At 63.5% G+C, this 13,384-nt stretch overlaps 3 protein-coding genes across 3 annotated transcripts; all 3 read left to right on the top strand.

The window, feature by feature from the left end:
• Positions 1–330: 330 nt before the first annotated feature.
• VTJ83DRAFT_5221 (uncharacterized protein) lies at positions 331–5,017 on the top strand (the record flags this gene model as incomplete). Its single annotated transcript, XM_071011798.1, has 4 exons — positions 331–434; positions 659–724; positions 829–4,646; positions 4,707–5,017. 4 exons carry the CDS (start codon positions 331–333, stop codon positions 5,015–5,017), a joined length of 4,299 nt encoding a protein of 1,432 aa, XP_070866671.1.
• A 722-nt stretch (positions 5,018–5,739) lies between these two features.
• Positions 5,740–8,898, top strand: VTJ83DRAFT_5220 (uncharacterized protein; the record flags this gene model as incomplete). Its single annotated transcript, XM_071011797.1, has 1 exon — positions 5,740–8,898. One exon carries the CDS (start codon positions 5,740–5,742, stop codon positions 8,896–8,898), a length of 3,159 nt encoding a protein of 1,052 aa, XP_070866670.1.
• Positions 8,899–10,949: 2,051 nt separating this feature from the next.
• On the top strand, positions 10,950–11,607 carry VTJ83DRAFT_5219 (uncharacterized protein; the record flags this gene model as incomplete). Its single annotated transcript, XM_071011795.1, has 2 exons — positions 10,950–11,478; positions 11,543–11,607. The coding sequence occupies 2 exons, from the start codon at positions 10,950–10,952 to the stop codon at positions 11,605–11,607; spliced, it is 594 nt and encodes a 197-aa protein (XP_070866669.1).
• Between the last annotated feature and the right edge of the window lie 1,777 nt (positions 11,608–13,384).

The following is a 13,384-nucleotide window of genomic DNA, read 5'->3' as shown; positions in this document are numbered from 1 at the left end:
GGTCCGCCCCAGCCCGCCGCCGGTAACATCACGTGATATGACACGTGAAAGAGTGTGGGGCCGTCTGCATCCGCCTTGCAAGTTCCACGGGCCATCGAAACTTTGCAAAAAAAGGCAAGCTCCGTTTTCTCTTGTCCTCTCTCCTCGAAGCCCACTTCGAATTGTCGCCGCTTCACCTCGCCAAAAAAAAAAAAAAAAAGCAACCACCGCAGACTCGACAAAAGCCGTACCGCATAGTTACTCTGCTTCCTCCCTCGCCGCCCAACCCATCACGATCCATCTCTGTGGCAACCCTAGCCCGTCCACTTTCTGTCCGTGTCACCCGCCACCATGACCCAGTTGACGTCCAGCTTCGCCTCTGCTGCGGCCGGCCAGACTCGGGACTCGAGGAACGGGCGCAGCGATTCGACCCGTGGCTCCGGAAGTGGTGACTGGTATGTGTTTTGATGTTTTTCCATCCGCTGCCTTCTCCTCTCGGCTGCTTGTTTTGATCGCGTCTTGGATCCAAGGGCAAAGGGCAAAGGCGATGGAAGACGGTGGGAAGCCATCCGGGACCTGAAACGTCCGAACCTCCTTCGGCGGCGATTCGCGAATCCAACTCCCGACACGACGTGCTACCCCTACGTAAACATGACCTCACATGCTCATCATCTCCCAGGCCTCGCTCTAATGGGACGAGAACCTTCCGACGACCCTCCACCACCCCGTATAACACCAGCAACTCGTCAACCCCGAGCGCCGCCCCCGAGGCTTCCCACCCTCATCAACCGAGGCGGCTCCCCAGACCTCCAACGCGAATCCTGCCCCCACCTCCTCCGATACCCCTAGCCTCCTCCGCTACACCAAGGAGGAGCTCTTGGACATCTACAAAAACAGCTTCGATTCCTCGCTCGTGGACACCTCCAGCCTCCTCATGCCGACTTGGAACCCGACACCCCAAATCAACGGCACCCAGGCCCGACCGTGGGGGAAGACATCCGATTCATCCCACGCCCCCCAGGACCCGAGCGCCTGTTGGGACGCAGACGGCACCGTGAAACCCATTAGCTTGGAGGAGATGTCGGCGGAGGAGCGCGAGATGTTTGCCACCGATGTCAACTCGACGATGAAACCGCCCCAGCAGAACAAGGACGGCAATCTCGGGGGTCCTGGTGGCACAGGCGGCAGGAAGACATCCATCAGCGTCGGGAACCATCCGTCAAACTACCAAGGCTCGCCGTCCACCGCGCCCCGACCCGGCACGCGCCGCAGGGAGACCACCGATACGAATCCCTTCCCTGGCCCGGCCACCGCGTCCCCGACCGCCAGCCGGTTTGCGCGGGACGAGCCGTGGCTGCCACGTCGTAATCCCGACGTCAAGGAAGCCATCACCGACGAGCCCGAGGAAGATGCGACCGCGCGAGATAGCACCCCGTCAAAACCGCAGCCGCCCTTGTCCATGCCGCGCAGCAACACGACCGGCAGCTCGGCGTTCGGAGGCAGCGGCTCCATCTGGGGCTCCGGTGGAGCGTCGACGCCCATGGGAGTCTTTGGGAATTTCGCCCTGCCCACGCCGGGCCTCGGAGGCATCGGCGACAAGCGCCTGGCAAGCGGTGGAAGCCGCCTTGCGCATCTCATCCCCAAGGACTCGGCCGACCATGCGCCCGCAAAGCCTAGCGATGCCCCCAGCTGGCGCTCTCGCCCCCGCACCGACACGGATCCCTTTTCTGCCGACGATGGCCCTTCGGGTCCCGCCGTGCCCAGCGCTCGTCAGGACAACACGAGCCCGACCACGTCTGCGGGCGAAAACCCGCGTCGCAATGTCTTTGACACGCCCGTCAAGTCCAGCCCCGGAGACTTTGGAATGGGCGGGCTCAGCTTGGGTGGCCCGGGCGATGGGAACGGTTCCGGTAGCCCCGAGACGAATCCTTACCGCAGCCCCTTGACGGAACGCGATGCCGAGACCCGCGGAGACCACGATGCCGACCGCCATGGCCAAGGAAACGCCGGCGCCGATCCCCAGTCCGCCTTCGGCACCTTCCCGCGCACGTTTGGCGCCGCCGCTCTCGATGGCAGCGACCGCAGCCAGACCTCGAGCGTTGGCGCCAAGGGCTTTGGCAGCGTTAACACTTTCTCCGGCTGGCCAGCGGGCCCTTCCATCGGTACCCCTGATCGCGAACGGGCACCTTTCCCGTCCGCCTTCGGCAGCGGCCTGTTTGGCCCGCTCGGCGATATCCCCTCTCCCGGCCTCGGCGGGCTCGGCTCCGTCTTCGGTCCCCCCAGCGCCTCGAGGCTGGGTCGCGGCAAGCTCGAGTCCCTCTTCCCCCCGTCCATGCAGGCGCAGATGCACGGCCACGACGATCATCTCGGGGAGTCGGCTTCCGACCTTCGCCAGCCGAACCCCCTCGGGGCCATCGGCCGCACGACCGTTGGATTGCAACGCGAGAGCACCGGCAGCCCGGCTCGGTCCAACAGGGGCGTTTTTGAAGAGCTCTTCCCATCGTCGAATGCGACCCAATCGCCTTTCACGACCACCGAGCCGGCCCAACCCGCGCTGACGTCGACCGTCCAGACGTCGTCGTTCACCGAGACTGCCGGCTCCGTGGCGTTCCCATCGAACCAGTCGCCCGCCGAGCCCGCCCCCATGAGGACCATGGTTATGCCAGATCGTATGCGGTGGGTGTACCTGGATCCCCAGGGCATCTTGCGGGGTCCCTTCAGCGGCCTTGAGATGAACGACTGGTACAAGGCCAACTTCTTCACGGCAGACCTCCGCGTCAAGCGCCTGGAGGATCCCGACTTTGAGCCCCTCGGGCAGCTGATTCGCCGCATCGGAAACTCTCGCGAGCCGTTCCTGGTGCCCCAGATGGGCATCCCCCACGGCCCCCCGCAGGCGCCCTCGCCGTTCGCCGCCAACGGCGAGATCATCCCCCCGCTCCAGGGCGCCTTTCCGTCGTTTGGGCGCACTCTCACGGCCGAGCAGCAGAACGAGCTGGAACGCCGTAAGCAGGAGGAACAGCTCTACCAGGCGCGCCAGCGTGAGTTCGCACAGCAGCATGCCACCTTTGGCGCTCTGCCGCCCATCCGGCCCGGCGTTCCCGGCGCCCTGCATCACATGGGGAGCGCCCACAGCCTGCAGAGCCAGGCGAGCTTTGGAAGCATAGCGTCGCCCATCGGCATGGCTCCACAGCGCCCTCTCGGTCCCATCGGCCCGGGCGCGGGCTTCTTTGACCCGGCTGCCACCTTGCCGACGGTACCGCCTCAGCCACCCATTGGACCTGCCGTGGATCTGTACGGCCCGAACCTGAACTTTGCCGAGCGTCAGCTGCTCGCTGCCGGTGCGCAGGGCTCTGAGGCCTTGAGCGGCACCAACAACTTCCCTGGTTCCCAGGCGCCCGGCGCCGGTTCTACGGCCGAGCCCGGCAGCTTGCGTGGCGGGCTTCCGAGCGTCGACGAGCTGCAGAAGGATGAAGAGGGCTTCAAGGAGAGGCTGCAGGAGTTCCACCAGCTACGGGCCCAGTTCGATGCCGAGCAAGCTGCCTCCGCCGCCGCCGCCGCCGCCGCCGCCGCCGCCGCGGAGGCGAACGAGCCCTCGGAGGGCAAGGATGACACGACGCAGAGCGAGGAGCACGCTGGGCCCGCTACAGCGGACCAGACCCAGCCGGCTGCAGTTCCTCCGAGCTCGTCGGCCGCGGAGCCCAAGAAGACGTCGCACGCGCAGCAACCCGAGATGACGCTCACCGAAAAGGTGCGCAAGACCCAGGCTGATAACAAGGCCAATCAGCAGGCCGGAGATCTTCCGATGCCGTTCCCTCCGCCCGCGCAGACCACGCCCATCGCCGCCCCCACGGCCCAGCGCCCGGCCGCTGGGCTTCCCGCCAAGTTTGGCGATCGCTCGGCGTCGGGCACCCCCGAGACCACGGACCCGGCTAGCCTCGCTCCCCCGCCGCCGGCGCCGTGGGCGGCTCAGGCCAGCGCGGGCCCCAAAGCGCCGAGCCTGAAGGAGATCCAGGAGGCCGAGGCCAAGAAGGCCGCCAAGAAGGAAGAGGCGGCGGCGGCAGCTCGGCGCGCTGCCCTGGAGCAGGAGGCGGCGGCCATTCGTGAGCGCGAGAAGGCGGCGGCGGCGGCGGCGAACTCGGGGCTGCCTGCTACCAGCACGTGGGGCAGCAGCTCGCCCGTGACGGTGGGCAGCCCGTGGAAGCAGCCCGCGGCGGTCAAGGCCGGCGGTGCCAGCGCCGGAGGCAGCGGCGCCAAGAAGACGCTGGCCGACATCCAGCGCGAGGAGGAGATCCGCAAGCAGAAGGCCAAGGAAGCGGCGGCCGCCGCGCAGGCCACGGCCCCTGCCGCCTCGGGCCTGGGCAAGCGCTACGCCGACCTGGCCAGCAAGACGGTGGGCTCGCCGGTCGCCGCGCCGTTGGCGGCCAGCCAAGGCGGCGGATGGTCGACGGTCGGAGCTGGCGGCAAGGTCAAGCCCCCTCTGGCCGGTCCCGCCACGCAGCCCCGGGCCGTCATCGTCAGCAAGCCGAGCACGCCGGTGGCCGCCGCCACCGCCAAGCCGCCTCCCAAGCCGGCCACATCCCTCAAGGACGCCAAGACGCAGGCCATGGAAGAGTTCAAGAAGTGGCTGAACCGCGAGCTGACCCGCGGCCTGAACGGGGTCTCCGACAGTGAGTTGTTATCCTCCCGCAGCGCTCCAGGCACCGAGGCTAACACGCCAGGAATCGCAGTCGAACAATTCGCGGCCACGCTTCTGGAGATGCCTCTTGACTCGACCATCCTGAGCGAGGCTGTCTACGCCTACAGCACGACCATGGACGGGCGGCACTTTGCAGAGGAGTTTGTCCGCCGCAAGAAGCTCGCCGACAAGGGCCAGTTTGTTGACAAGGACGCCGGGACCAGCCCGGTGCTCGACACCAAGAACGGCAATGGCGGATGGAGCGAGGTGGCCAAGAAGGGCAACAGTCATGCCGTGGGCAAGAGCGAGGAGGCCATCCCTGGATTCCGCGTTGTCCACAGCAAGAAGAAGGGCAAGAAATAAGCGGTGGGCAATGGACTGTCCCTGGGCGGGCGGGATGGCTGCCGCAGGATCGCGCGGTTGTGTTCAGGTGTAGGGGGAGGGGGGGAGGGGGGAGCATCAGCGAATGCCCGTCTGCTGCTGGAGGATTGCTGATCTTTGTGCGGGTACATGTGCTGATTTCAGCAGGAGCGTACATGCGTGTGGTAGCGGAGCTGTGTACTAGTAGGTACCTAGTTGGGTAGCAGGGAAGCCATGATGTCGCAGCGAATGTTGATTGTGCGCGCCCCTGTCACATGCTTAGTTACCGCGTTCAGGGGGAGAACATGATGCGCGTCGGGGTCCCTTATCTTATCGGTTCTCTACCCCGCCAAACATGGGTGCCCCGCTTTATTTTTTTGGTGGTTTGATGGAAAAAGAAGGAAAAGAAATTTGGCGATTTGCCAACTTCATGACGACCTACCTCCCTTGATTTCTGTCACTGCATGACGCTCTGAGTGCAGAAGTGCAGGCGGAAAAGCGAGAGAATCCGATGCACTGAAAAGGATGGATGAGGGTTGTTGACTCGATTCTGGTTCACATTCAACATCACTCGTCATTTTTTTTTTTTTTTTTCCTTTTTTAGGTATAGATATATTGTCCTTTACCTTGATCTTTGGGCTTCTTGATCCGGTTGTGCTCAAACCGAGGACCAAGGACCGGCTCCTCCAAGCAAACCCGAGTAATCGAGTAAGCAAACCAAACAAATGGAGGCCTCAACTCTCACGGCCTGGCTTCAGGAGGGCCGCTATCTCGACCTTCTCCTCAGCGATTCAGCCGGGAATCTCATCGACGAGTTTGTCACCTCCCTGGAACAGCAGCAAGCGGCATCACAACCCGGGCCCACCAGTCCGACGACCACGACAACTGCAGTCGGCCTCGCTGCTCTGAACGCGTTCCTGCAGGCCAACGTCACCGGTCCCGTGCTGGAGGATGAGGCGGTACGGAGGGTGCAGAGCAGATTTCTCAGACAGGCATCGTCGTCGTTTACGCGAAAAACAGATGGTAACGGCGTGTCTGCGTCTGGGGCCCGGGCGTTGCGGCGAGCGTGCCTGCACTCCCTCGACGTCGACGGTGTGTCCATCTACGAGCACGTCCCTCTCATCGAGGTGTTCTGCTTGGCAAGGTGGATTCTCACGGCCCCGAGCGTGGCGCACCTCCAAGGTCTCGACAACCCGGCCCTTCGCTCGCCGGCGTGGCTGGCGCTCCGCGTGCACGTTTGGCACTACAAGCTCCTGACTCAGCCCAGCCTTGGGCCGGGGTCCTTATTCAACAAGAGCGCTCAGTGGTGCGACGTGCCCAGCTTGCAAGGCCGCATCGAGAAGGGCCTGGAGGAGCTGGAGAAGGAGATCGTCGGTCCCGCCGAGGGTGACGACGAGCCCGTCGATGCGGCGAGCCAGCCGTGGGATGCATCCGCCAAGGTGAGGTTCTTGGTGGAAAAGGCCAACGTCTGCATCCTGCTGGGCCACGACGTCAAGGCGAGAGAGGCACTTCGCCGGGCCGCCAGCCTGGGCGGCTTTGTGTATGCTCTGTCAGGTGCACTGGGCAAAAGGACAAGGTTCCAGGAAAAGAGCACCAGCCAGCTTGTTGTCCTGGCCAAGAGCGGGAATGGGCAACGCCAGCCCGCCCCCCCAGAGGGCAGCCAGCAGGCAAAGCCCCAGGCCCTGGCTCTTAACGATGACACCCTGCTGGAGAATATCGAGTTTACCAAGGACAGCAAGCCGGAGACCAACGGCACCTCCGACCCCAAGACGGAGATCCCGGAGGCCCTGAAGGACCTATCACCGGACGACCAGCCCCAGCTGTCCCCGCTCGACCAGATCCTGCTGCTGGCCGAGGCGACCCTCAAAGACGCCTTTTCGCCGGCCGACTCTCTCACCTCGGAGGAGGTGCTGCCGTTTGCCGTGCGCGTGCTTGCCGACAAGTCAACCAACTGGCAGATCTACACCCACGCACTGCTGGTGCGCTCGCGCATCGAGGTTCACCGAAGCCGCACCGTCGAGCGCGGCGTCCTTCAGATGCAGGCTGTCGTCGACCAGGTTGTCGTGGACACGACTCAGCCAGCCGCGGGGGCTGAGGCTGCCGAGGCGCATGACTCGACGGTCCCGGTGATTACGGTCACGGTGGATGGACAGGATGGACAGGGCGGGGAGGAGAAGGCCTCCGGCAGCGCCAGCAAGCCAACGTCCTTCTTCCCAGCCCCCAAGCCTACCGAATCGGCCCCCGCCCAGGTCCGTCTGGAATACATCGACGCGCTCAGCTCGCCCCCGCGGTGGCATCTCGAATCAGAGCTGGCCTACGCGTGGGCCGGAGTCGGATCGCTCGTCTCGGCCCTCGAGATTTTCAAGCGCTTGCGGCTCTGGGCCGAGGTCGCCCTGTGCTTCGCCGCCAACGCGGCCCGAGAGGACGAGGATGGGCGGGGAAGCAGCGGCGAGGCCAAGGCTAAGGCCGTCGTGCGATGGCGGCTGTTCCACAGAACAGGGTCGTCATCGGCTACGGCGGCCGCCGAGGACAAGACCTACGAGGACGCGGACCTGGACGACCTCAAAGAAGCGGACTACCGGGGTCCCGAGCGAGAGCCCGCCCCGCCAAACGCGCCCCGGTTGTGGTGCATCCTGGGCGATCTGGAGGACGATGCCTCGCACTACGAGCGGGCCTGGGAGATTTCGGGCCATCGGTACGCGCGGGCGCAAAAGTCGCTCGGCGAGCACTACCTCCAGCGGAAGGACCTGGCCCGCGCGCGGGATGCCTACCGCAAGGCCGTGGCCGTCAACCGCCTCAGCGCAGAGATGTGGAATCGATTGGGTGACATCAGCCTGCGCCTCGGAGACTTCTCCGAGGCTGCGGATGCCTTCGGCCGCGCCATCGCGTCGGCCGACAATGCCGCCGGCGGTGAGGACGCGCGTACTTGGAGCAACCTGGGCAGCGCGCTTTACAGTCTCTACGTGGAGCGTGTCCAAGAGATCAAGGCAAAGAAGGCAGCGGCATCAGAAGGCGATGACGACGCTGAGCAGCCGTCCCAGGTCGAGCATGGCATACAAGAGGAGGAGGGAGCACATGGCGCAGAAGGCAAAGGGGACGACGGCCCTGGCTTCGGTCGCAGGCCCGCCGACCGCGACACCTCGACGTTGTTGGCCCAGTCTCTCGAGGCCTACAAGCGCGGCGCCTTCATCGCCCACGACAACTGGCGCATCTGGGACAACGTCGTCACCCTCGCCTCGCGCCTGCGGCCACTGCCTATTTCCGATCTGCTGCTCGGCCTGCGGCAGGTGCTGCGCATCCGCTCCGCCGAGGGCGGCTCGGCCACCGGCGAGCAGGCGCTCGACGTCAACGTGCTTCGCCTGCTGCTCAACGAGGCCGTGCTGTCGCAGGACAAGCCCGCCGGCGGCGCCTCCGTCGACCACCTCCCACGCGGCACCCCTCAGCGCGCCGCGTGCGAGTTTCTCGAGACCCAAGTCGCGCCCGTCATCACGGCGCGCTCGGAGCTGTGGGAAGTGGTCGCGCGCGCCCGGGCCTGGCGCGGCGACGGGGCGGGCGTGATCGACGCGGCGGAGCGAGCATGGCGCGCGGCGGTGGGGACCGCGGGCGCGGGAGCTGGTCCGTCTCTGGCCCCTTCGTCCGCGGCCGGGAGCGGCAGCGGAAATTGGCTGGAGGATCGCGAGGCTTGGCGCGTGGTGGTGGAGCGCACCGACGAGCTTGTATCGGCCTTTGAGAATTACGGTGAGCAAGTTCCCGAGATTGGATCTCGTTGGCGCGGCAAGGCGCGGAACGCGGTGCGGAGCGTCATGGGCAAGGCGAGGGAGAACTGGGAGGGGAGCGACGAGTGGGAGAGGCTGGTCGGCTTGCTGGAGGGGCTGGCTGCTTGAGGAGCTCCTCGCTCTCAGGTCAGGCAAAGCATGGATTAGAACACCTTCTCGGGACGGAGGGAAGCTGCTTGACGAGCGAGCGTCGCTGTACCGTGTACGCAGTACTGCGTACGGTTCTGATGGGTGATCGGAAGGTCGAATGAGCAGGCCGCCGCCGGAAGCGTTGAACCCTGCTGCTGGCAAACAAGGGAGAACCTTGCGGGCGTGATGATTGCTTTGGGAGTTTTCGGGCCCAAATGAGAAACACGCAGCGCTCGGGGATGGAGGTTGTCGATGGCAAGGTCTGGAACCTGTCCACCCTCGTCATGAAGTTGAACGCGCAACCCTCTGCGAAGTGTACTTACGACTACATACTATTAGAAGGAAGCCCGAACCGGCAGGGCGCAGCATCAATCATCATCTAGCCCTGCTGTTCCTCTCTGTCTCTCCCCTCTCCCCCCCTTCCTAGGCCCAAAGCCATGCGAGCCATGTGAGCATTTTGAGACAAGCTGCGGGCCGAGTCCGTCGCCTGTCGAGAGGGGATGCACGGACAGCCACCGGCCGAAAGTCGGTCAGACCCCTGAGGGGGTTGCGCCGACCTGGCCGGCCCTCCCTGCACGAGGTGCACGAGGGGATGGCCTCAGAGCCCCAAAGCGGGAGGTGGACGGCCGACCAAGGGCTGCGGGTTGCCCAAAGGAGAGGCGCAGACGTCAACGAGCCGTGGATTTTGGGAAGATCGGCCTGAAACGTGGCCCTGATCGGGGTGGTTCTTGTCCCGTTCGGAGAGCATGGCGCCAAGGGGGATCAACAGTCCGGAAATTGACCGACGTGATGCGCCTTGTTTCTTTTTCTTTCCCTTTTCTGAACGCCATCGTGATCTGCTGGTGGTCGGCTGGCGGCATGGCGTCCCAGGACGCCTATCGCCGGGTCCACCTTGACAGGCGGTCAGGCGTCCGGTGAGCGATCAAAACGATCGGCAGCAGCCGAGACGCGACTCGCCTTCTCACGCCCGGGCGGACCAGCCAGCGTCGCCCGTCAGCCCTGTGGCAGGGTCAAGCTCCGCCACACGGAGTACCACTGTGTACATGTCTGGTATTCTGCTCCCCCCCCCCCCCCTCCCCTTGAAGGCGAGCTGAACAATACAGAAGCTCCGAAGAAGTTTCATGTTGTAATCCGCCGAGCGGGCACGAGACTGGAGAAAACAGAATTACGGAGCATTTCCCAAGAGACACAAACCACTGCAGACTTTGTTAAAGAGGTCAGGCCTTTGGCGGGCAGGGCAGAGAGATTCCCATGATCGGAAACCACTTGACGTATGTATGTAGGCCATCCTGGTTGGCGATCACTGCAGAACCCCAGCCTCAGCGCAAGCAACCGGACGGGATGTTACAGCCACGCCCCAGGGTGGTCTCCCCAGGATCCCCAGCCCCTTGTTCGGTCCTCCCCCAAGGTTCCATAGCAGATGGATTAATTACATTCTTAGGTAGTTACTGTGTACGCAGTACGCAGTACTATACACAGTATAGCAGATGGGTTGGGCGACGGGAGCCTTGCGGGACATTCCGCCGTGCTCCTCTTCCTCCCCCATCCACCCCCCCCCCCCCCCCCCCCCGGCCCCCATCATGTCGAAATGACGGCTTTGGGCTCCCAACAGCAAATCATGGGGAAGAAGTTTACCATAGCATGGCGTTGCAGCGGGCCTTACGTGCATTAGTCCAGCGGGCAACGCTTGGAGAGAGCTCCGAGTCAGCAACGGGGGCGACCACACGCGTCACAGAACGCGTGTTGATCCCGCCCCCCCCTCTCTCTCTCCCAGGCCTAAGCTCATAAGCCAGGCTGTCCCTGCCAGAGAATAGAGCGCTGGCCTGGAAGTTGTCATCATTCGACGAACCGCGCCGTGTGGTTGGCCCCGTCGCCCAAGCCAGACGCGGAGAGGAACCCGATACCGGAAGATGAAGCAGGCAGTCCTGGATGGGTAGGTAATATTCCATTGGGCAGCCTTCCTTCACCTATACGCAGTACATGCTACGTTGCACTCTTTGTTACGGCAAACGAGCTGGCCGCTGTGGGCCATGGAGAGCACCCCCAAGAGCTCTTCAAGGTGTCCCTTGCGGACCGCGGACACGAAAGGATGGCTCTCTCGACGGCCGACGGCCTATGGGTGTTTGCATCCGGCATCATATCCTTCGCGCCGCCCGCGGATGGATGGATGCGGTTGGCCGTTGACGAGTGGACGGACCCCCTCCCGGAAATGCGCAGCTGGTCCGCGGGAGCCAACATCATCACGGCCTGGTCGTTTCATGAATCGCCGCAGGCATTGCCGGGTTGGCGGGACAGGCCAGGCCAGGCCAGGACGGACAAGAAGAATCGTTGTCCCCGGAGGAGGTTTGTTGGCTGCGTGTCGTCGTTCCGTTCCACCCGGCCCACATGGACAGGGGAGAGATGGCGCACGGAAGAATGGCCTGCGGAGCACATACCGAGCCTTGGTTAGCGCTTCGCTGGTCGGTTTCCCATGGACGGGATCAGAGACCGACAATGCGATTTCCATCATCAAGGCCATTCAGCAACTCCGGCTTCGCCTTGTCATTGAACCCACGTCATGTGAGTGATGTGTTCTCTGAGCACGCGGCTTGCGGGTATCCATCTGAAACTCATGTCTACGCAGCCGTCTACGGACTCCAGCGTCCAAGCCATGACATCTGTCTCAGGTTCATTCACCAACACCCTTGAAGAAGGGTTTTTGGTGTGTGCAAAGACAGTCGGGCTGCGGATGGCGTCCTCGAGCAACAACCCCCCCCCCCCCCAACACACACACACACACACACAATGTCTCGAACGTGCCCGATTGCAGGGCCGAATCCACCTGGATTTGGCCGCCGAAGACGCTGCAATGTGCTTTGCTGTTTTCTGCCCTTGTCCGTTCGTGGTGAAAGGAGGAGGATGCAAGATGCAGCCATTGGACATTGGACTCGAAACCGTGACTCGGCCACCATGCCATCTTGCCGAGCATTCGGAAGCCTGCGACGGAATGGGCACTCTGCCTCCCCCCCCCCCCCCCCCCCCTTTTCTTCCGGCGGCCGGTATCGTTGAGGTCGAGGTACCTCTACGTGAGTTAGGCGCGTGACGCTACACAACGTACGGTCAGGGATTCTGGAGGGTGCCACGAGCATGGGCCTTCCTGGTGTGCATGATCGGGGGGGGTTGAGCGAGGAGATGGTGCAAGGAGCCGGATCCCGCCGACCTGCGGCGGGCTGGCACCCGTCTCGCTCGACGTCGACGTTGTCCTCGTCTTCCGCACCACGGCCGACGGGTTGTTTGCGCAACCAGCAAAAACAAACGCGACATGAACGGCAGCAGTGACCTCGAGGACGATCGTGTCCTTTCAGTCTGGAATGTTCCAAAGCCTCCCGCGTGGTTGTTTTGCATGCTTCTTGGTGCGACCAGCGCACTACATCCGTGACAGTGTCTTAGTCCCCTGGCTTAGATCCAGCACCTGGCGTTCGACAGGTGCCATGTTGTGTTGATGGTGCACCATGTGCGGGTTGGTGCGGCTGTGGCACTCCGAGAAAAGGGGTGCGGACCATGTGGACTGGATACCCTGGGTCTACAGTGACGGCCGCCTCGTCATGTGCCGCACCATCGCGTGCAGTGCGTCGTCGACGGCGGCCGAATCTCGGGCTGCTGGGCTCTCGAGTACGGCCGTAGATGGAACAAGAGGCTGTGAGACGTGTCTTCGGCCCGGAGCCCAAGACGCACCTGTGTGTTTGATGCTGCGAGCCAACTCGGGTCGTCCACATGGCGTCCGTCGTCCTCTTGCTGCTCCGTGACGGTCGATAGCCGGGCAGAAAAGCGAGAGCCAACCCGTCGCTGGCTGGTCCTTGCCAAGGCGCAGTTCCTACCACGCACGCAAGGTCTCCGACCGGAAATCGGGGTCAAAGCTTTCAATCCAGGACCAGGGCGTGTCAGAGACCATAGGGTTTTGTGATGAAGGCGCGCCGGTCTCCAGAACAGGGGGGGGCGGATGGGATGAAAAACCTAGGGGATGTACGATGTACACCTTGTGGTGTGGATGCCAGCAAGACAATTCTATACGGTAAGATTACTGAATAGAGAGGTCGTGTACGCAGTATGCAGCGGGCGCACCACCGGGCCGTCCCTATCTCTCCGGGCGGCAGATCGTTTACAACTCGAGACCCAACCTGCCCCGGTATCTACCAGCAATGCTGCCGCTGTTTGACAACCAAACGGTCCAGAGGCACGGCCATAGCTCACCAAGGTTGCCCGTGCACGCTAATCAATTCAATAAAACTTACGGTGAGGAAAGTAAAGGTGCCGGGTATTGACTGCTCTGATGAATCAAGCACCTAGACGCTTGACCGCCTTGATTCCGACGTCCGCGACGTGCCCATGTAGCCCCGAAGATCACATCTGCCGCCCACCATCCGCTACCAGCGTTTCACAACGTGTAGCCGCTCGCCTATCCTCGAGCAGGTTACCGCATGGCATT

The sequence above is a fragment of the Remersonia thermophila genome, chromosome 4 (genome assembly GCF_042764415.1).
Source record: "Remersonia thermophila strain ATCC 22073 chromosome 4, whole genome shotgun sequence".
NCBI classification, from domain to species: Eukaryota; Fungi; Ascomycota; class Sordariomycetes; order Sordariales; family Chaetomiaceae; genus Remersonia; species Remersonia thermophila.
This window is presented reverse-complemented; position numbering and strand designations above follow the sequence as displayed.